Source organism: Numida meleagris, chromosome 2, assembly GCF_002078875.1.
Source record: "Numida meleagris isolate 19003 breed g44 Domestic line chromosome 2, NumMel1.0, whole genome shotgun sequence".
In the NCBI taxonomy this organism is placed as follows: domain Eukaryota; kingdom Metazoa; phylum Chordata; class Aves; order Galliformes; family Numididae; genus Numida; species Numida meleagris.
The window spans coordinates 65886173-65910447 of NC_034410.1; the positions used below are offsets into that span (position 1 = coordinate 65886173).

A 24275-nucleotide genomic window follows, 5' to 3' on the forward strand; every position below is an offset into this window, starting at 1 on the left:
GCAATTGCCAAAGCAGCAAGAGTTATGTATGTATATATGTATGTTATATACATACTACATGTATATTACGTATGTTAATTATGTATAGCTCTTGCAACATGTTTAGGTCATATCACAACAGACTGTCACAGGAACACAACTAATACTCATTTGGCAAAGACGATGGGATGTGGTGAAGGTGAGTGTAAAACCAGATTTTGAAGCTCTTCTTCCTTTCCTCTCAGAGGCAGTACAGGAGTGAATCATTTACATAGTATCTCAGTCAAGAAAGCAGATGCCAGATCTCTGCAACTGAGAATATGCTATCCTGCAGCAGCGAGAGACCAGAGGGGAGAGCAGAACTGGTCAAGTGCGCATTATTGCTGTGTACTTCACAGCACATTCATGCCTTACCTTTATTTCAGAAAGCTGCATGACTTCTGGGAAGACTTCAATGCAGTTGGAGTGAGCAATTACAGTATGCATGCGTCTACAGTTCATGATGGTTGTTGGAATGGCTTTCAGCTTGTTACCACTAATGTCAATTTCCTCCAACTCTTCCAGCTTGGCCATTTTGCTACGGGAATGAGAGTTTGAGATTTTTTTCTTTTAATACAGATGCATATTTTATTTTGAAGTGGTGGTAAGAGCAGTGGTTTTATTATCTTGAAACAGCGAAAAATCGCAGACTTCAGCCCTTGTCCACAGCAGTGCCTGTCACCTCTCCTCCCATCAGATTCTAACAGTCGTGGAGTTAAACCTGCACTACTTCTATCAATTTCTGTCAACGCTACTTTTGAAACAGCTTATTTAGCTTACATTCCCTCTGTTCATCAGCTCACTTCCACTCTTCTTCCTCTTTCTTCCAGCTCCAGCTTTTCACTTCATCCCACCTTCTCCCCTCCATTTTCTGACACCTTGCTCAGCCCCACCCCCTTATTCATCTCTCTCCTGCCACTGAAGCCCAGTTGCTCAGAACACCACACAAGGACAGCGATGTCTCTTCCTTTATTTATCGGCATCTCCTTTCCAAGGTTGTACCCCATCAGCTTTACAGCACATCTTACACTTGAAAGACTTATGATTAAAACAGAGTGAACTGAGAGTACAGTAGTTCATCTAAATGGCTGCCAAGGGAGAATCTCCTTCAATAGCGAGAGGATTTGTTCCCAGTGTTGTTTAGCCCAGTGCCAAAAGGACATTTCCAGGCGGTGCTTACAAATCCTCTGTGAGCAGAAGCCCAGCAGTGGTAAGCAAAGTGACCAAGCTCGGGAAAACAAAAGACCTTCCTGCCTGACTTCAAAAGCATACTGCCATCATGCTAAGAAGTACTACAGGTGCAATCAAGACACACTAACATTGTGTAATGTGAGAGGGTAGCAATGTGCAACAGGGCATAGCAGATGAATCCACCCACTGAAATGTCACCACGTCTGAAATACAACCTGTCCCACTAGATCACTGTGTGCCTTAGCTCTTTCTTGCTACAAAAGTGTTCCACGATGTCCACCAGCGGGCCAGGGGCAGTAAAACACCAGTTACTCACCTTGCAGGGAAGCTCTGTAGGCGATTGTAGGCCATGTGCAAGATTTTCAGGTGTGGATGGCCTGTTAACAAGGGTACACACTTATCCGTGAGGTTGTTATTGGTCAAATACAACTCCTGTAAGATGCTATGGGTCTCCTCAGAAAGAGTGGCTGGGGGAAGCGTTTCCAGTTTGTTGGCGGAGGCGTTAAGAAATCTCAGGCTGCAAGAAAAAGTTGTGTAAGGGAGTTCAGTGAAACATCCTGCAGGTTGTGTCTAAAAGTATAAATAAAAATTCTATTTGTAAGTTAAGACAGTTATAAAACAAAGGCCAAAAGCACAAGTTCTCAGTGATAGAAAGATGAGAGAGAAGTCTAGTATTACACCGATTCCATTTTTAAAGGAGCCCATTTATGTGAGCATAACATCTGCAAAATGAGCGCGTCAAAATGCCTCTATCCCTTTATCAAAACCTCAGTACCGCTAACATTGCCAGAGATGTACCTTCAGGTAAGAACAAACCACATCATTTCCATATTTGTTCCACACAAAAATGAATTCCGAATTCATCACCAACAAAACAAGAGAGCGCAGTTTCCCCTCAAGTGGCTAAGAAGTCATTGGCGAAGAAGCCACCTGACTTTTAAATTTTAAATACTAGCTAGGGATTTTTGGTTTATGTTTTGCTTTTTTTTTAAAAACCTGCAGGCCTGAAGCAACTATAAAATATGACAAAAGTTGTCTTCGAATATTTGGACAACTAAGATCCAACACCAACCACAAAAAAAAAACTCAAGCAGTAATTTATCTTAAAGGTTCTGAAGAGAAAGAGAGCCAATATTCAATTAAATTAACAAGTAAGATGCTTGCTGATCTGTGCAGCAAGCAAAGCCAGATCTGCACGTAGTTCAGGAGTGTCCTTCATACAGCAGAAATCCTTGTCAATATTTTCTGAATTCCACGACAAGCAGCAAGGACTGAACAAGCACAGAAATGAAGTTATCCTTTCTCCCTCAGAGGACCCTTCCCAGGGTGGGAGCAAGACCTGCTGAAGAATAGGCACTGCCTGTTTTTCTCAGCAATGCTCTGCACACAGATGATTCACATTCCTGTAGGGGAGGTCTGGTGACGGCAGAAGCACAAAGGGATAAATGCTGTTGGAATCTTAAGGCCTAGAATTCACACAGGCAATTCCAAAGAAATAGAAAATTAAGGCCATTTAGCCTTTAGTAACTAACTCTGGCATGACCTTGCCTTTTCAAGAGAAATAAGACCGCTCTCTTCCTTCCTCCTCTTTTCAGAAAAGGCCGTCCAAAGAGAATTTGTGCTACAGAAGCGTGTGCCTGTCAGGCTGCAGCGACCACGTTCAAACCAGGCTGCACTGCTCCTAGCACCTAATGGGAAATGGCAGTTGCAGCAGTCATGGTTGCATTCAAGAAACAGGACTCGGAAATGAGCTAGCTGAAGCCTACAGAGGCAGCGACCGGGACACAAAAGGTGTATGTGCTCTTGTCATCGATCTTAAGAGAAAGGTATAAAATATTGATAGCTCTTCCCCCGTTCCACCTAGGCGGGCAGCAATTGGCACTGACCTTTAGGTCTATTAATGAATGAAATGGATTTGCATGAGCCGCAGCTAGTTGAAACTTGTTCAGCAGCAAATAAGGGTCAGACACGCTACAGAGAAGTCACATGGAATGTCAAAGGATTTAAAAAATATATTTCCATTAGAAGCAGAAATCTCTCAGCGCTGCACAGAACCGAAAGTAGGTTAGCTGTTTTACACAGACGGAGGAGTCCACTACGGAGACACAGCTTAATCCTCAGGCTCATTCATTATTTACAAGGGTGGTAAAACTCCAAAGGAGGAGGGGAAGAGGAGAAGGATTAATACAGAAGGAAATAAGCATTTGAAAGGGTTTTTCAATATTATTTATTCTAAAAAGATGCTGCTCAACATTGCCCGTGAGGTATGAACTAAAAATACATTAAGCTCATCCAAACTTGGATTACTAAACCGAAGCGTACCACATCAATGGCCTCTGTATTTAATTAAACACCAAACACACCTATTACTAAACTACAGACAACGACTGCTTGGACAACTTGTTTCTAAAATCCATGATAATCTCTTTCCTCTTTCCACAAAAAAGGCACTTTGATTAACATTAAAGCCACGGTACCTTTTGTACTGCTCAAAGTACAAAATGGCCATCTCCAGCTCAGTTTAGAAAGGCTTAATTAATAAAAAGGTTTGAGGATGCAGGGAAGAATGACCTTTGACAGGAATACGACAGAGATGAGAAGGTAGCAACAGAAAAACTCCCAAGAACAGGCACCTTAAGAGGAATCTGTATTTTAGGTACGTTCCATAGGCTGCAGCAGAACATCCCGTGGTGCTCCACAGGTACCTTCTTTTAATAACCAAATGGAGCCACACAGATAACCTAGAGAGCATCCTACAGCTATCAAGTTCTAAATGCGCAGGACGCAAGTTTGTTCAAATACAGCTACATCAGAACATAGCTGCTAAAGCTTCAAGTAAGAATACGTACACAGTTCTGATCATGCTGAAATTGATACGATCTACTATACGGAGTTCAAAGGAAATTCAAAAGAAAAAAATTAATCAAAGAGTCTTCTGTTTCTATCAAGTTTTCAGCGTTGGTGGAATAAAACAAGGAATCTCAAGCTGTTCCTTCACTGGCACTAAAGTGGTTGAAATCTGCATGCTCCTGCCAAAAATAGGCTTCGATGCAAACATTTTTCAATGGAAGAAGGAGAGAGTAGAGCCGCTGCCCTGCATCCTTCTGCCTCCCAGCCTTTTGCCAACATTGAAAATAAATCCCCAGCATCCTGACCCACAAGCTTAGTGCCTTGATTCTAACAATGCTTAGGTGGGTAGAAGCATTTCCTGAACAGCTTAGGACAGAAACCCTGTGGTAGTAGAGTATCTCACCTTCCCCACACCTAACAAACACCTTCATGTGCACACTCACAGCCGTGCAGCACTCAGAATTAGGATACTCACACAGTAATCTCCATCTGTAGTTTAATTCTGTGAGCTATCTTTTTAGAGAAGGGCATGTTGCTTATTTACATGTTCCTTTTGACCAGCTGCTACATTAAAATGGTAAAAACATTCCCCAAAGATCCTTCCTTCAAGATATTCTCTCAATTAAAAAAAAAAAGAGACAGCATCCTTTGGGCAGGGAACAGAATGAACTAGCAGATTGCTGCTGCATAAAGCTTTGTTGATTCTGTGCTAGACTATGTCCAAAAAAAAATCTATACTTGCCCATCAAGTTTCACCTTGCACTGATTTAAAACAGAAGTCCTTCTTCAGCTTATTTCCCCACCCCTGTTTCTCCATCCTCATGCAGTGTGCCAGCTGCATGTCTTATGAATGCCCTCTGGAGGAGTGGAAATTTACTTGGGCACAATTGTTCCCATCTCTCTTGGGCATGGACTTTAACTGATTCATGTTCCTTGAAGATATCCCACTCGTACTGCTTATCAGATGGAAGCAGAATGTCAAGTATTAAACTCAGTCCAAAACTAATTGTTTCCCCTTCCAGTTCCACCCACACCACTACACCATAAGCTCACGAAAAGAAGTACAGCATCACTAGAAAAACCTGAATTCAGCAGCTTGCACGCATACCAGATTATAATATAGTGAGGGGAGCATGAATTAACAAGTACTAGAAGAGTGCTGGGGATTAAGAAAGAAAGGCATAGGCAGAGAGGTGCCAGAATTCTTCAGCTTTGACAAGGTGCAAATTCTCCTCTGGTGTAATAATATAAACATTGAACTCTGGCTGGAGAAAGTCACCTTTGGTTTTATGCAGTTTTAAAGCACAATCCCTTGCTAGATGTAACTTCTCCAAGAGAGAAAATAAAGACTGTCCCAAAGAATACACTAGAATCAAGGACACGGATTGAATTCAGCAAAACAGATCTAGAGCACATGCAGCACTCACACATCTTTCCCATTTAAATCCTGAGAATTCTGAACTGAATTTGAACTTTCGAAAGCAAAGAAAGCAAGCCTACTGGAAACTACAAAAGATTCTATTTCTTTTTTCCTTCAACATTGATGCCTACCCTCTAGCATGCACAGAGGCTAAATACAGACTGCTGTCAGATTTCACTCACACAGCATCTCCAAGTTCCTCACCAATTTCTGGGGCAGCCTGGCAAACTTGGCTTGCAGGTAAGACACAGCCACCACTGGAAAAATTTAAGTACTCCAAAATGCTCAGGAACATTCAAAATTAGTGAGAGCAGTGCGACAACAGTATCCTATGGCAAAGTAGCAGCAAGACAAAACTACTGCTCTTAAAAAGCATTGATAAATGTTGGAAAGAATACTGCAGCTGTAAAACGCAAAATGCAGAGAAATCAAGATCTCCAGTTTGGCCTGTGCCCCAAGACCTCCGTTAGCAGAGAGCAAACAAATCAGAATTTCTTCTTCAGTCCCTTCTGCAGAGACATGCCCTCAATTTCTGAGGGGATAATCCTTAAGTAATTTATGACTGCGGTAGCAAAGGTGTGAGAGAAAGAAATCTTCAAGATTGGTGTGACTGTGGAGAAAACATCAAGGCAGTTCTACCAATCTATTCAAGGAGGGTATTTCTGTTCCTGAAAAAAAAAAAAAAGAAACAAATACGGATGGAAATGTTCAAGTGAATTCTCTTTCCTGTTGAACTGCCAAAAAAAATTAAAAATAAAAGGGAAAAAGTCCAAACACTTGACTGTTGTTGTTACCTCATTTCTTACTTCCTAACCTATCTTTTAGTGAAACAACTGAAGATATTAACCAATCCGCCTGCAAACTCTGCCCTACCAGCAACGAAACAAATGCAGCTAAGCATTTCTGCAAGAAAATTATGTGCAGAAACCACTGAAATAGCTCTTTGCATTCATTTGAATTTGTTTTCTCCCTCACTTTTGTTGCATCTGTGATACATACGAGTACTTATATGAAAAGGCAGTAATCACTGTGAGTGGAAATGGTAAATATTAAGTGTAAGTGGGTCACCTTCGAGAGCTCCAGCAAAAAAAAATAACACAGAAAACCCCAACAAAAAATAGATTCAAGCAACAACAAAAAAAATCGGAACAGTTAAAAACAGCTGAACAAAGTTGAAAAGAATCATGAAACAGCCTAGGGGACAGCCTCCAAATAGGCTCTACAGCTGGCCACTACAAAGCAACTGAAAGCTTAAGACGGGCAGAGCACAGCTACACACCTTCACTATCCAACTGCTGTTACCAATCTGGTGGCTCTTAGAAGAGTCTGACTATAGCTACAGCATTCATGCTAACTGGAAAGGGAAGCTTATGCAGTGGGCAAACCCTTGACCTACATCACTATTTCTCCATTTTTAAACCCAACCTGCCATTACGACAAATGAAGCAGCGGGTTTAAACAAAAGGTGCAGGGTTACAGGTGCAAGACAAAAGGTTAAGGACTCTGCCTGGGAGTTTTACCCCCATCAGCCACAGCACTTGCATGAGCTCTCTACTTCTGCAGCATCTGGTAATGAGAAATGAACAGATTATCTGGCTGTCTCCATGGTGCTCATCTTGCCAAGAAAATCCCCACCCAGTAAGAGAAATCCGAGCTAACATGATCAAGATGTGCACACTTTCAGTGTAATAAACAGAACCAAGCTCACTCTCGGTCAGAGCAACGTTTCATAGAAAATGCCTTGATTTCTCCTCAAACAACAGTTTAAAATAGAAGAAAATCTAAAAAAAAAAAAAAACAGACCAAAAAAATCCCTGTAAATTATACTCTTCATCAGAGAATCAGACTTTTTAATTGGTTTTGAAGGATTAAGGGAGAAGATGGATGTCTGCAGATTTTATGAAGAGAACACATTTTTCAGTATGTTATTTTTGTGAAAGTGACATTCCATGTACGCGCACCAGTGCTCTGGCTTCCCTGCCTTCCTCAGGTCTTCTAGATGTCAAAGCCCACCAACACTTGCCCAAGGCAATTCAGAGCCACTTAGTCAAATAGTCAGGACTGAGAAGGAGAACGCATTTATAATTCACAGCATGAGACTTCTAGACAAGATATTATCTGTCAACCACACAGACTTGAGTATCTTTCTAAAAAACTAACTAATCTTTTCATGCTGCAAAAGCTAAGTCATTTTATGGAGAGATAAGGGTTCTGCAAAGTGATTTGTCCAACATTACACAGTGGGAAAAGATCATGGCAGAGCACTCAGGCAACCCAATTCTCTTGACATGTCTGGCAGCACAGATTGTGCTTCCCAGGGAATGCTTTGAGAAGAGAAACATTTTCTTTAAAAAGCAAGCAAACAAAACCCCTAAACACCTTTCCCTGGTCCAGACTTATGTCTAATGACAGATGCAAACATTTGAAAGCAAAGCAAAGAGTAAGTACTGTAGGAAATTCCAAAGCTAGAACTCTTACACTGAGGACTAATCTGCACTGGTATTTTCCTTCACGTGCATCACTTCTGCAGCATTAATAGGAGTGCCAGCATGGACAAAACATTAAACGCAGTCAAAAGCAGCAATGGGGTAGACAACATGAGACTCTCCTCCCAACTGCTTCTGTACCACTAACGAGGAGGCTGCAGTGGTGAGCAAGTGCCACAATGGATAAGCTCTGTTGATACCTCTGCTTAAAAAAAACATGCCGTGTGCTCTGAGAGCTGCATAATGTCAAGGCTGCAGATGGGAAAAATCCGTAGGTCCGAATCAGCCATTTAATAACATGCTTTTCAAAAGAATTTTAAGATTTCTTCTCAGCACACACTTAGCCAACTTATGCAAGTCTAGTCCCAGTCTTAATTTTAGCCTGTGCTTCTTCCTTTTAACATAAAAAAAAAAAAAACCTCAGACCAATCTGTCTGCAGTACTGCAGCTGTTTAAAATGGTGAGTTTTGACAAAAAAATTATCCAGGTTCTCTCCCACTACCAAAATTGCACTAATCTACATTCTAGATCTACAATCTATAAATGAAATTTACAAAAGTAGTTCTCTTTGCTTTCTGAGATGCCAGTAGCTTTCTGAATCTGATTCAAAGTTTCTTTCCAAGTTAACAGACAGGAAAATGGTGTTACTGTATTTTAAATTGACCTAACTTTGCAACCTTCAAAAAAAGCTTGCACAAGGTTCCATTTCTGAAGTTCATACAACCTCTATTGTACAAGATTTTGAGAAGTCATTCACAAGACCATTATAACTACCGACGTGAAACATCTCTTCCACATGAACAGACTATGAACTTCACTTTTAAACATAAACTTAACAGGTAATTGCAATTATTACAGTAGCAGCATTGCTAAGTTTCATTGTTTTGACTGCACTTTTATGTAAGGTCTCAATTACAACAGTAAATTAACATCAGAAAAAAATTGCTGATAATTAGTTTGTTCCTAAGGTGGTACTCCTACCTAGGGCTTAATGCGGACAGGTATGCAATAGTTTAAAAAATAAAGTACAACAATCAAGACTGAAATGCCACACTGGTTCTCAGAAACAAAACCCTGTCCTAAAGAAATCCCTCCTTTGGGACATAATCTCCTTGGACACAATTCTGCAACCCTGATATTGTGAATCCCAGAAAGTTTAAACAGAGGTTGCCATCAGAATGAACAGTATAAAAATGGGGGGTTGCAATATTCTTAACTAGGTGAGGATTTGTGATAGAGAGAGATCACTGTTCCTCTTGCTTCTTAGCTTCTCACAAAACCCAGGAGCTATGTGTTTCTTCTGTCGCAGCTAAGACCAGAAATAAAACCCTGCAGCACAAACTCTGACTGCTAAATTATGTATAGGTTAAAATATTCAGAAATACCAAGACTGTTTGTTAAAGTGCAGAGGTGCAAGGAACACTGACACCAAGCAGGGCAATACCATCCACCACCCAATTATGCTACGAATCCCTGGCATTTTAATCACAGTCACTTTAAAGGATATGTTTAGATCAAGGAAGAAAGATTATGAAGACTTTGAGACTACAGGAACAGCAGTACAAAAAAAAAAGAAGCCAAAAAAAAAATCAGATGAAGTGGTGACACCAGCTAAATTAGCGACAAACATTTGAAAGGCATAAAAAATTCACAAAGCAAGGACACAGGAATAACCGAGTTACTCTGACAGCCTTATGCACAGATCTTGTTTTGTTTGATGGGTATAAATAAGTTCTAGCCCGTGACTGAAGGGATGGAGTGGGGGTAAAGATTTCACACTCCATCAAGCAAGACGAAAAAATATATATTTAAAGAACCTGCCACTAACTCATCTCAGTGTATGTAGTAGAAAATAGCACACACTTCACTTTACAGTTAGATTTCAAGAAGTAGGTGTTCCAGCAGGAGCTCAGTAGAGGAAAAAAAGCAACCATATAAGGCAACAGAACTAGAATAAAAAGAATTTGTGTTTTGGTGAGCTGGGCAGACATCTGTTCTCATCACATAAGGTTTGGCAACTTTCACATTAGAGGAACCCTCAGATTACCCTTTCAGCAAGGAAATGAAACAAAGCAAGGTTTCTCACGCACAAGTTGGAATTCCTTTACATTTACCTGTCTGCTTTCAAAAGTAGGTTAGATGGCAGTTCAAGGAGCTGGTTGTGTTGCACATCCAGGACCTCCACCTGCGTTCGCTCAAGCCGATCTGGTAGCCTTCCTAACAAGTTATGTCCTGCCAGCAGTTTACGCAAGCTGCTGTTGTAAAACAACCTGCGAGAAAGAAAAAACACCCAAAATAAGAAAAATCTCAGCTGAAGATCTGCTTTGTGATCTTCAGTTTGATATCACAGTTCATTACAAGAAAGTGATTCAGCCAAATGATTAGTAGACACTGTATTAGTTACGCAAAGATCCGAGAATATCTTCCCACTCTCCACCAACTTCCTAAAAAGGTAAAAAGGTTGTTCAGAGTCAGGGAAGAAGATTTAAGCATGATTAAGGAGTGAAAGTAGCAAGAAAGGGTTACCTTATTTCAGTGTATAATACATGAATATTTAACATGATGGTGAACTAGGTAATTGCTAACAAGAGCTGCAGAAAACTTCACCTGTGGGATTGATCCCTCTGGTTAGTGAAAGAACTTCAGAAGCGTGGGTGAAATCAGTCACCCCACAAACTTCATAGTAGTTGATTCATCATGTGCTGATTCAATCCAGTACAGTTCCCCACCCCGCATTTTCCTTTTCCCTTAATACCAGACAAACATAAAGCCTCCTTTCCAGTTCTACAGCAAATGAAATTTATCTAATCGGCTTTACTTTCTTGAGCTTTTACAACCGATAGATGACCCCAAGTCCCATCCCCCATTCTGCTTTTGTGGGATGTTAGTGTATACTAGGATAGGGAAGAAAAGAGCAATACGAGGGGAAAAACTGGTTATTTTCATCAAACAGTAAAGCTAAAATCTACGATATAAAAAAAACTTAGGAGTTTAAAATCTGCACCAAAGAACCTCAGAAAAGGCACAAGTCTTGATTATGAACAGAAATCACTTCCAACAAATTAAGAAAAAAAGATTATTCTTTGTCTGCCACCTATCTTAATTTCCTGCTACTGTACCATTTAATCTGGCGAGCCTGAGGGCCGTGCTGACCTGTTTCAAAGATTCTCAAATTACTCAGCATTAAAGCAAAAAATCATCTTCTCTCTGTTTCAATGATCCATAGACACATTAAGGGCCTTCCTCCCCCCTCCTTCCTACAATACATCAGGTCACTGGATTATTGTGCCAAAATAATCAATGAAGTATGCTGAGTATTTTCCCCTTGACAGATACGGTCATACTCCATATCTGCGTGCCAGCGTTAACAGTTATCTCAGTTGGCTGGATCGTGTGAGTTATGACCACGGATACAGGTCAACTGCCAGACACATCATTCCAGAAGGCTCAATACAAGGTAAAAAGATTTATCGTGCAGTGGTATGCGTATTTATTATGTTTTTTGTATTTTATATTTTTTGTTTAATTCCGAATACAGATAAATGAGAGAGATGTTAAAGGATTTGCCTTTCTAGTCTACTTTCTTTCCTAATCAACACTGGCCGGTATCATCAACACCAAACATTACAGGAAAAAAAAAAAAAAACAGTTGCAGGAGAACACCTCCAGAAAAAAAAAATGACACTTAGGGTTTTTTTGGATAGGTGGAGGCAGTGCCATTTTTAAATTAGAGAAGTACAAAACACAGTGAAAACCTTAACAATCCACTCCTGTATGGAAATGCATTTTATAAATAATGCAAAAGATCTAAGTGGGCCTTTGGGAGATTTTTTTCTTGCTTTTGAAGTTACACAACTACCAAAGAAACCGGGCTCCCTGAAGAAAACTTGAAGTACCAACATTCAGCTAACAAGTTCCTGATAAACCTGGGACAACTAGTTCTCAGGCCGGGTGAGGAACCAGGAGTTGTTCTCCCTATAAGCAGCCTTCCCACTTGCCTGATTCCCACTGAAACTTCAATGGGAGCTAACAGTTTAAGTGTAAGCATGCTGCTCAGCATCAAGCGTCTTTGTACAAAACATGGAATTGGCCGAATGTTTTCACTAAACATTTAGTAAGCCAGCATTCAAGAGAACACAGTTTTGAATACAAATAGCTCTTTTCAAAAAATGGACAAAAAGAAACAAACCGAAAATATATACAGACATCTGTTCACTGGTGGCAGTAAGGTCATTTTGGCAACCCTTAATTGAAGCATTTCCATTTTCATTGGAGAATTCTCTGACATCAGTTTTATTATGAATTTGTCCTGGTTTCTTAAGTATCCTTTTAGTTATTTTTCAGTACTTTTAAAGCAGAAGTGGGCTCCATTACAGCCCAGCAGTGTGCATTGTTCCCGTTTCCCTTGAGAAAAACATCAGTACATAGTCTTCTCTTCAACGTTTTAGCTTCAAGGCTGCTTTTCTGTTTCAAGGGGCAAACAGAAACAGCCCCAACCACAGTTTGTTTAGATTAGGTGCAACCTTCAGCCTTCCAGGAAATCACTGGTCAGCCAAGGCTCGAACATTTGTGGCTAGGGTTGCAAGCATCCTCCAAGAAGAGTGCTGTTTGTTCACTTGTCGTGTTTTCGGAGTGCTATTCTATACAGAAGGAAAAAAGCAAGCAATAGTGCTTGAATTGAAATGAATTCTTGCTGAGCACTAGTATTTTTCTTGGTACTTACACAACACCTATTTGCCTCAGCTGTTTGCATTTGAATTCAGACCCAAGTTTCCCTAGACAGTAATTGATGTTTAAGGCTATGTTTTGAACTGAGCCCTTAAAAATGAGCTGACTTATTAGGAACTAAGCTATCTAGACACATACTACAAAGAGGAGCTTTCAAGAGATAAGCTGTTTCCTGGGGTTAATGATAAGATGGCAGGAGAGACAAGTGGGACGTTGACTGTACCTAGTTTTCAGCTAATCATTAATCTCCCAAAGATATCCGGTATGCCTTGATATTCCTTGCTGTTATGAAGTGCAAGTGAAAGGCAAATGAACTTTGGCTCCCCCCACCTTCTGAGTAGTTGCAAGTTTCACTTTGTGTGGAAAAAACAGAAGGATTAACAGACTGTATGTTACACCATTAGCTTGCTCAGTAAATCTCCTCACATCCTTTCCTGTCCAGATTCCTGAAATCTATTCTCTTCCCATCTCCAACACTAAATCCCCAGACCCAGGCAACAAACAACTTTTTTGTTTCTGACGCTCTTTAGTGCTGCACAGCTTCATAAGGAAAACAGCTCACCATACAATAGCTGCCACAATGTTCAGCGGCTCTGTACATCCCCACACATCTTCATCATTTGTGCCCAGCATGCTCTCCCTCTTCCACAACATCTCTTTCAAAGTGTGCAGAGCAGCCAGAAAGGACAATTCTTTCCCAGTGAAGTCAGGCACTTAAAAATGCTCAATACCAGAACCTGACTGGTATTTGGACTGGGTCTATCTAGAAAAAAGTTACTAACAGCCACTCATTATGGAACTGATTTTCCTTCTTGTTCACTTGCTTTCCTACCACTTTATCAACAAAGTTTAGAGTCTTGGAAGGGAGATCATCCTTACATTGAATGCAATTGCTACGCTTGCAAAAGCTTACTGCTTTATGCAGCTTTACTCCCTCAACCCTTTTTCTTATCTGAAACTCAAATGGGGCTGTAAAACAGAGTCTCTAGACACCACTAAAACAGAAATAAGTTACAACTCCTGAATGTCTAAATTGTCATGTAAAGTTATGGCTGTAAATATTTAATATTCAGTATTAAAAATGAAGGGCTTTCCTCCCTGAACAGCTTCAAAACTTCCATCTGGAGTTCAAAGGCACTGCTTTCTCTGCATGAAAGTAAAAGAAGAAAGGCTCAGTGGAAGCTTGTGGCATGACGACACCCCACAAGGTAAAAATAAAATCAAACAGAAGATAAAATTTGCCTGACAATCACTGGAACAGACTAAACACTGAATCAGCAATTATTTCTGAATTGCTCATCTTGTACCACATTCTGCAGCTGGTCTGCAAGACTCACCGGGCAGGCAGCTCACTTATCCGATTGTGGCCAACATCCAACACTTCCAGTTTTTTGCTGTCACATACCCACTCAGGCAGGTTTTCCAGATGATTTCTGTGAATAAATAGCACAATGAGGTACATCAGACCATTATCCAAATGATTCTCCTACATGTACACTTCCTGAGATCATATCCTCTGAGGACGCTGCAGTAAGACTAACAGCAACAGCTTAAAGCTAACAGCATTATTACTTCCCAAGATATGCAGCCTCTAACCAAGAAAGGAGAAAAAGCTGCTTTCAGAGTGTTAGGGAAGAAGTATTAAGAGTATCAGAGCACTGAGAATGAAGAAGTCTTTCCAGAGGAAAGAAAATTGTTTCAGTGTACATTTGTGAGACATGCTTCAAAAAATATTCATGCTCTCCAGTAGAAACACCTCTCTGATGCCCCAAAAATTCAATTGTGAAACTCACTCTGCTACACTTCACCAACAAGAGCAAAACATTTTGTGCATCTTTAAAGTCAAGGGTTTGCTTTTGTTGCATTTTTCTTCACTTAAGCAAGCCCTTCTAAAAGTTAAGTTGTTTCAGTTTTTCCAAATAGCTGCACTGCAAACATGCAGCTAAGCACAGCGGGGCACTCACTTATCCTGCCTTAAAGACAAAAGCCAGCAGTGTAAAATACATGTACAAGATCGACTGCATATGCATTCACATATCCACTACCTCAGTTAGCATACACAGGTGTAAAACAGGGCATCAAACCATATTCGACCTCTTGCAGATTTGAAGTTTACAAACAGGACCCTCAACATTCTTTCTCCTTCATATATTTGTACCCTCTAGTTTATTAAAACAATAAATAGCCTTTAAACAAAATATGCAACAGCAATCAACTCCTCCCCTTCAAACAACCAGTTTTCCATCTCGAAAACATTTTCCTAAATTCCAAGGGAGACAACAAGCAACTCAACCGATTTAGTCACAACGGCATCACAGAACTGCAGCACAGAAACTTGTGATCAAAATTGCACATTCTGCTCCAATTTCATGTATAGCTGAATGGAGAGCACAGCTTTAAAAAAATGCTTTTCAATAAATCACACCTGGGTCACACCTGTATATTACATTTAGGTGCACAGTAAGAGTCACTCATGGTTTATGAAACTTTGAAGCTGATGGCCACCAGCCCAGGGCAACTCAGTAATTGTTACATCACCCTCAACAGTTTAAGAGAGCTTTAAGCAGGCTAAAATTAAAAATAAGAAAGCAAAGAGGAAGCAGGGAAGAGCAGCCCAGCAGAAAAAAGCCCAACAACTGACTTTGAGAATCAGCATTGTTATATCTCAAGGTCCAATTCCTACCTCCACTTAACTCAGTAAAAGACTCAATGTTCCTTCTCCATAAACTCCATTGATACGTATTTCACAAACCCAGAGGAAAAAAAAAATACTCTTACCTAGAAATATCCATATAAGTCAGGTAATTAGGAACTGGATACACGTCCAGATGAACAAGTTCTAGGAGGGGAAAATAAACACAATAAAGCTTTGTACCTCTGCTATTCTGTAAAAGGTACTTTAAGCAGCTAACACTCGTAGATTTCAGAATAATTCAATAAACTAAAAAAGCTGCTAAGGATCTAGACTTTTTTTTTCCCTCCTCTATTACGTCTGAGTATGCTTGCTATTTCAGGTTGTATTTGATATGGCAGACACTATATAATTGATCAGAGAGGAGAAAATAGAGAATTAAAAAAATTCACAACAAACTCAATTTTTGCCCCAGATCTGTAGCTTCACTTCTGCCATCCTAGTTTGTCACTCCAGCCAAAACAGTCAGTATTCTACGTTTTATTTCCCCCGCTAACAGTACAGCCATGGATTCTCTGCTCTGAAACAGTAAGCTAGGGAATACCTCCAGAGTCCTCTAGGTTATGGCAAGACACAGCATTTTTCAATCCATTACCCAAACCTCTGCATTGCTGTGGAGTTTCTGGTTCCAAGCAGCCATATAAACCTTTCATACCTCCTCAACTACAGCCAGCAGCATATTTTGATTGCCTCCATGTTTCATATCCTAAACTTTTAGGTAGCTGATGCTTAACATTGAGGTTTAAACAAAACCAGGAGACATTTAAACCTACAGAAAAACCACTAAAGTGGATATAACAAACATCACTGTTCCTTTGGAGACAGACTTCAAACAAGGTGGCTGTGGGTGCAAAGAGAGGACAGCATCACGCTCTTCCTCCTGGCAACGTGACCAAATAAGCAGCTGATAGCAAGATAGAGGCTAACCTGGGTTCTCAGCTCACATTGCACAGCACATGTTCAGATTATATTAACTTTCCTTAGCTACAAAGATCCTGGTATGAATATTTAATGATAGCGCAGGCCTGGATATCATTAAGATGACAACCTAGCATTGCAGACTGTTCAGAAAATTCAGTTGTCTGAGCTGGTGTTTTGTTTATTCCACATCAAACCACTCCAAACAATAACAATGGTAGTGAAAACTGAGTGTTTTTAAGTAACAGCAGCTTCTACAGAGAGATTAAACAAATCTTATTAATGGAACACAGGAAATATTCCACTGGAAAAGGGCTATGTCATTTTTATTACAGAATGCAAACGAAGTTACTCATGATAGGTTTTGTAGCTTTCTGGCAAGAGTAAGTAACTAGAAGTAGTAGCAAAAATACGTTCAGTTGGTCTCACAGACACATGTCCAAACTCAAAGTCCGGGGAGAAGCAATAAGTTCCTTATTTACTTCAGTATAGTATCACTATATATAAATAACAGCTTCAAGACCCCTCCCTGCTGACACAGAGAATTTTGGCCCCATTTCTAAGATTTTCATGGTTTTGACAGCTCCAAATCAGTATTATAGTGTTTGGAATGGAATGTGGAAGTCATTTCTGAAGCTCATAGTTGTCTACAGCATGACATGCATACGTGAAAACCTTTTATCCCAGAGTCATTTCAAGAGACTCCTGACTCCTCTCAATTACGTGTATTGTACTCCATAAGCATCCCACAGAGAACCAGGCACAAAAGCCAGAAAGGAGATGACAACACAGCTGGCCTGGAAACACACTTACCATTTGAGGAAGCATACAGGGCTTTGAGAAAATATCCACTGATTTTGAGAGTTACCAGTTGATTTCTTTCACAGTGTAACACTTCAACATTGTTAAATATTGTTGCATCCAGCTCCCCAAGTTTGTTGTCTCTGAGGTCCAACTGGGTCACGTGGTGGAGAAAATCTACTTCATCAGCCTCCAATCTCCTAATTGAATTCAATCTTGCAGACAAAAGGGAGATTAAACATAGTTACATGAGAGGGTCCTGCTGACAAACTAATGCTCACTCTACCATCAGTTGCACCAGATTAAGTTTATCATACCTCAAGGTTCTGATGAAGTTTGATTTTTAAGTATTTTTCCCTACCTTGTGGGATATTAAAAATAGGATGGATCAGTTCTGTTGTTTTATCCATCATTACAAAGGAACGATGACATCAAGCTCCTTTCTGAGTTACTTTGAAAACCACTGATAAAAAGCTCCACAAAAATCTAAGTGCTGTTGTTACCGTGTCTGTAAAAATATAAGATCATCTGTGCCTGATAGTCAGGAAAAAACTGGAGGTGTATCACAAGCATCTCCTGGAAAGGTGAGATCCTACCAGACACAAGAAATCTGTAAATATTCACGTCTCCTACTTTATTGAAAGGGCTAAGTGAGATTTATGAATTCTCAGACTTGCCTATCACTTCACCATGTTCCATAGTGAGCAAATTCAGAGGCGTGAAAAGGGTGTTGAAAGAAAACCAAGCAAAAACCCAAGACAAGTGGGTTTGTCAGACAAAGAAAACAGCTGTTTATCACACCTTCACTGCAGTGCAGTTGCTGCCAACATTCAGCAACTTCTGGAGAAGTTACAATTGAAATAGTATTATCTGTGACAGCTATCTTTGAGATGGCAGAGCACTTCAAAGAGTACAAATTCTCAGATCTGAACAGAACACTAAAATCAGTCTCTCAACTTGTGTTGGCTCATTATGCCTCCCTAATGAGCATGAAGGCACCTACCTATGGCTTTCCTGTTGCTCTTTGTTTCAGAAGTTGCCCTCTGTACAACAGCCGTATGTTTTCAAAGTAACTACATTTTTCCACTAAATGAAACTGGGGAATATGCCCCCTCCACCACCACAGGCTACCTTTTCTGCTTCCAATTTACAAGGCAGTGCTTACTGCTGATTTCACTGAAGCGAAGCACTTCGCAGCACAGCAAGTACAGTTTACAAATGTCACAGACATTAAATAGACAGGACAGCTTTACAAAGACCTTTGAGAAGTCATATCACCTACTTTTATCACTATTATACTTTCAAAAGATACAGCCTTTGACTATACTAAAGTGAACTGCATTGATTAAATATTGGACCTCAACAAAGGACATGAGAAAGTGAGTTAACAAAAAGTTAAAACTGTGTGTGATGGAGAGGTGACTTTTTATCTATTTTAGCTACTTTCTTGACATACTTATGCAGGCCTTTCCTTGATTCCAGAAGCTGACAACTACAGAACAGTACACTAAGTTTTAGCTTGAACAGTTAAATTTAACTAAGCAGTTCCAAAATCCATCACTATTTGGATATCATAATACAAATTATGAATTGAGCGTTGCTCAGCTGCTTGCAGGATCTGGGTTCTCCCTTCAAAATCTGCTGAAGTTATCAATAAAATACCATTACTTCTTGTGGACTAGGCTTTGTAACAGATCAAAAAACATGAAAATATCTGTTTTTGTCCACTCACTTTGACTTCTCTTTTCATCATCTTATGTATCTGTAATATTTCAGATAGAAGATTTTTTTTGAGTCAGGGACTGTAATTTATATTACACTAATGCTGTACACCAACTAGAACTGCATAAGTAACCAGCATCCCAGGCTCCATTTCATTTGGTCTTTTGGTGTAAATATTCATGTCCTTCAAAATTCACAATCCTAACTATTGATCCTATGTGCTACCTATTCCTCAAAGAAAAAGTACCGAGTCTCTGCAAATGCTGTGAGTTATGCAACACAGTCAGAAACATGAACTAATACAACAGATTCATGTCCAGAGGTTAGTATGACAACCAAATAAGTTGTTTCAGTACCAATAATTTAGGTTCAATCTAGATTTATTTTTCCTCATTTTTCAAATACCTACCTTAGGTCCACATGTTTAATATGAGGCATCCTTTTTAACACTTGCAAGTTGAGTGTATCCACACAGTTTCCTGACATACAGAGCTTGTCCGTAGCAGTCAGCTTCTCTAATACTCCTGGAATGTCACTGAATTCATTGAAGGACAGACTCAAATAGCTGAGCTGATGCATATGCTCCAATTCATCAGGAAGGGACTGGAGAAAGTTACCATCCAGCAAAAATGTCTGCAAGCTATTACAGGTGGGGAGAGGGGAATGGAGAGTGAAGAAAGTGAGTGACCTGTTATAACCACATATCCTTCCTATAAAGACACATATCTGCTGTGGTTACAGTGAAATAAAACATACAAAGGGCAGAAGAAGAACAAAGGAACAATGGTTTGACATCTGCTACAGAAGATACTGAACAACTAAAAGCCTTGGTAACTATGAAATTTAGGCCATGCTAGTAGACATGTCACATCTTCAAACATCTCCACTGAAGCATGTAAGCAAGGCTTAAAGATTCTCTTCACCATTAAGGCAACCCTTGTGTCAAATACTGGGGACTGGAAGAGCTTCAGATACAAAGGCAGCTTCCTCTACTTGTAGTTTAGAACTGCTTCAATACAGATCTTCAAGACAGTTTGCTCTGACACAACCCAGTTAAATTTATATTGCTTTTCATAGCAAGATTATGTGCAGAGTCAAGAGTGTTGCCCTTATTATAAGGCTGTGTACAGTAAGTTTTAAGAAAGTACTTGCTTGTGCATCTCGCCTACAACTGCTGGAACGTTTCTGAGGGCATTGCAGGACACGTTGAGCTCTGTCAGGGTTGGGATACTGCAAACTGCCAGTGGGAAGTCTCCTAAATTATTATTGGAGAGGTTAAGGCTCTTCAACTTGGTGAATCTACAAAGAGATGAGAAAAAAAAAATAGAGAAAAAGTAGTGGAGCAGAATACACACCAAGTTGTTTTGCAAAAATTAATACAAAGTAAGTCTGGTTATTTAAATAAAAATTACATGCATTTTTAGTTTATGTAATCTGAACAAACACGGAAGCTTCTAGGCACTCAAGTTCAGCACCACTTGCAAGAGCACAATCATGTTAAGTTGGTATGGGAAACTAGATCCTCTTGAACAACACACTACATGTGTATAACACAAATCAGACCCTTGTAATCCATAAAACATACGTCATTTCTAAAAAGGTCTTCTGTGGCATCTGATCCTGCACTAAAGCACTGCTGTGTTTCTCAACACATTTTTTAGCAACAAGACCGCCTTAGTGATGCTGGTTACAAGGTGCAGGAACCTCACTTATTTCAGCAAAATTTTGTGGTTTGGTTCAGCTCAGATCCATTCATGCAAATAAATACTACTGCCTTTCAAACAAAGAATCTCATTATAATGGGTTGGTTTGAATAAAAATGGGAAATAAAGCAAAACTTAAGTAAGATCACTGTAGTGACAGACAAATTCTCAGGATTTTGATTAGGTGCTATCCATCAGGATGTTAAAACTTGATTTCAAGATGTTGTCCTTGACATTTCACAAAACTCACACAATCCCCTTGGTTTATCTAGTCAGCCAAAGAAGCAACTTGCATGTGCTTGCCCTATTAAAAATGATCAAGAATGAACAAAAAAACAAACAAGAAAAGGACAATTCAATTAGCCAGCACGCATGTTCAGCAATGTTATTACGGTTGCTGAACAACCACTAGGAGGTATGTTGAAGGGCAAGTAAATGGATGAATGAAAAGATCTGTCTCAGAATCTGATACACGGGAAGAAGTTTCTTTTCTGGCATGCTTTATTCCAGGATATTTTATTTAAACTTAATTTTCCCCTTATTAACTGTCAAGCCCTTTATTTTGTGAGCGGGCTATGATAACGGAAGCAAAACTGCATCTAAAATCCTCCTCTTTCACATAAGAGTAATCTCTGATAGTATGTGCCAATGCATCCATAGCCTCTGCATCGGCCCAATACACTCATCTCAAAGCAATTCTTCCCCAGTTAGAAAACAAGGACAGAAAAGGCATAGAGCATTAAACCACTTACAAAGCTTAACACAAGAAGACTCTTAAAAATCCTTGCCAGCTATCAGAATTAACTGGCACACATCTTCAGTATTACCCAAAAATCAAACCCAAGCCACTGAAAAAAACCTCAACATGAAAACATAAATAGTGCCTTCGTATCACATGTCAATGGGGATGTGGATTTTACCCCCAAGAGACAAACTGTAAATACACTTAATATTTACAATTGTTTCCAACAGACATGGGAACGCTGCACCGTCTATTGGTATTTTGGTACAAAGATGGAGACAAAATGGAGGAAAACTTATGGACAGAACTAGCACAGATTTTGAACACCCCATGCTATGCTGGAGGCAGAAGAAGTTTGGAACAGAGTTAGATGGAGAATAAATGAAATCTTGCAATCAAATTACTGCTGCAGGGAAAAGAAATGCTACCGTGCAGAAACAATGACTAATGCATCTCTAGAGGGAGAACAGTAAAAATAAAAAAGAATGCTATGGTAAGCTCGCTGATGCTAATAAGGGCTGTTAGCCAGAAAAAAAAAATACACATTTTAAATAAAATACCCTCCTATTCTCCTATTTTAAGAGAAAGAGCTTAAAAATCTTGAACCTAAAAACAAACATCCACTATCCTGCATTTATCTTGAAGATTACTGCAGACTTAGACCAAAGATAGAATGCCACCCTCAATTCTAAGGCAATTCTGTGGTAGGACAGCTGTCCCCCAGCTTCCTCAAAGTCAGCTACGAATACAAGTGTTAGTGCCTATGGAAAAAGCATTTCAGAAGAGTTTTTCAGTATTTAAGTGTGTAAAAACAGTGGTGAAGACAGGAAGTCAGTAACTAAAAGCTGACAGAGAAGCTTCAAAATGCAAACATTCCAACTTTTAAGTCAGCCATGAAAAAGAATTAACTCACTTAATAATCAGCACGCAGGCTACAGCCTTTGCCTGTGCCACTCTGGAGTCTCAGGAAAAGTTTCAGGGCTTTTGCCCATCAGCCAAGCGAAAACTGCAATCTACTAGAAGACTCCAAATACAATCTTAAGACAAAATTACAGAAGATCAAGCTGTTACATAGAGAAAAGAGGATTTGAGGTGGGGAGGTGGAAAACAAAGAAGCTAAAAAAACATGCTTACATTAACTAACTTCAAGGCAGGGTTCAACTTAAAAGTTTTTCTGCATGCATTCTTGTGGAAAATCATCCTAGACCCATGGGAAAAAAGATTTTGCATGTGTGTTGTATCTTTACTATTCTAATGTATGTTTTAATATTAAGGGTCTTCTGTGACTTAATTTGTATACTGAACTTCCAGTTAATCTGATTACTAAGGATGTGAACTGTACTGGTCAGCTGGTCTATATAACATGTAAGGGAAGATGAGCAGCACCTCCAGTACTGGATACATACAAACCAAAAATGCACAAATAAGCTTAGTCAAATAATCCTCAAAAGAAAGCTTACCGTTAAATTGTACTTAAAGTTGGAAGACAAATACTTTAAATATGTTCATTTGCAAGATGCTAAAGTCACATTTCTTCTTATGGAGCAGTGTCAATTATAAAAAGCAGCAAGAGGTAGGCATGTGCCCAAAGTTAAGTCTTAAGTCCGCCTCTCACCTCTGGTCACTCATGTGTCACGCTATCCATGCCACAAATGGGCTAGAGCTCCACAATGCAGCACTGCCATGCAATACATTTGAAATGCCCAATTGTTTACATTGCTTCTCATATCTAGATAGATTTTCAGTCAGTAGCATCAGCAGCACCTGTAGCATGGCTATAAATCACAAATGAAAAAAATACTTTACAGACTCCAGTTTTCTGTTGCTGCTGAGTTTGCAGCGTTGGGCTTCAAACATTTTACATTTATGTAACATCCACGCTGTTTTTTCACCCCCAAATCTTTATTCCTAACAGAAACTGGGGAACACATTGATGTTGCCCCCCAGTGTCACAGGAAAGAAGATAACATTGCTCAAGTAAGTCAGTGTAAATGCCCTTCTTCCTCTTCTTCTACCCTCCCTGGTTCTAGGATACATAATCCTTCAAAAAAAAAAGTCAAACCAAAGAACAGCACTGCTCAACATACTGTGTTCAGTTAGCTTACTAGGCATTCTATTGTAATGACCAGCAGAGAAATACTCATTTGGCCAAAAATAGTCCTATTTTAAGCTAGAGCAAAGTGTTCAAGTGTCAACCCTTGCTTAAACACACAACATGACTGAACACTAATTGCCATAATTGAGCAAAAAATGCGTACTTAATCCTGAAGCTGCCACTTCAGGAGTGGTATTAATTTGACATATGCAAAATGAGGAGAGGGGCTAACAAGAGCAGTTCATACCGTGGCAAAGCAATGAGCTGACACACTAACTTCAATTTCACATCTACTTGATGTGCACAAAGGAATTTCCATTAAACAGTATAATACTGGTCTTTCAGTATGCTTGGAGAAGGGGTAAGTATATTCAGAATGGCCCTACACCATCACTGGGACACAGCCAAAAAGCCTAGCCTAACAAAACCAGTCTCAGCTTACTCTTACCAAAAGAACTTCAACACTGATGTTTTACTACACACCCAACAGAATATATGGCTTACAACGACACTCAGACTAAATTAATCAATTACTTTCCTAACACCGTCTCCAGTATTTGGTTTATGTGATGACTATGCTCTGTGGTTGCAGTTGACCATCACTTCAAGCAGTGACACTGCTGTCCCTCAGCTCCAGCATCATTTGCTAGCAGGACTATGGCACCTGAGTTTCCACCTTCATAAATGCCTGCTACTTTAGCCACGAACTTAGCATAATAAATGGTCTAACTTACTATCTTTTTTCAGTTGCATCTGATTCCTCCATCCATGGTGTATTACTTAAGGGAGCAGCCGGCATAGTGCCAGAACTACTTTCAGAGCATCTCCATTTACAGGGAGGTGCGTAGCTACAAGAGCCTGAAATAAGTCAGACAACTAAAATAAAGTATTCCAGCCCTCTTGCTCTGC

The 24275-nt window shown here is 39.7% G+C and overlaps 1 protein-coding gene across 1 annotated transcript in view; it reads right to left on the reverse strand.

Annotated features, from left to right (window-relative positions):
• Positions 1-24275, reverse strand: part of PHLPP1 (PH domain and leucine rich repeat protein phosphatase 1) — a 133713-nt gene that overhangs the window by 14462 nt on the left and 94976 nt on the right. Inside the window, exons 5-12 of the mRNA XM_021388919.1 lie at positions 19979-20125; positions 19236-19466; positions 17117-17319; positions 15472-15532; positions 14031-14126; positions 10080-10235; positions 1526-1726; positions 394-556 (exon numbers count right to left, since the gene is read on the reverse strand). Coding sequence (XP_021244594.1) covers positions 394-556; positions 1526-1726; positions 10080-10235; positions 14031-14126; positions 15472-15532; positions 17117-17319; positions 19236-19466; positions 19979-20125 — 1258 coding nt within the window. The remainder of the gene's footprint in view (positions 1-393; positions 557-1525; positions 1727-10079; positions 10236-14030; positions 14127-15471; positions 15533-17116; positions 17320-19235; positions 19467-19978; positions 20126-24275) is intronic.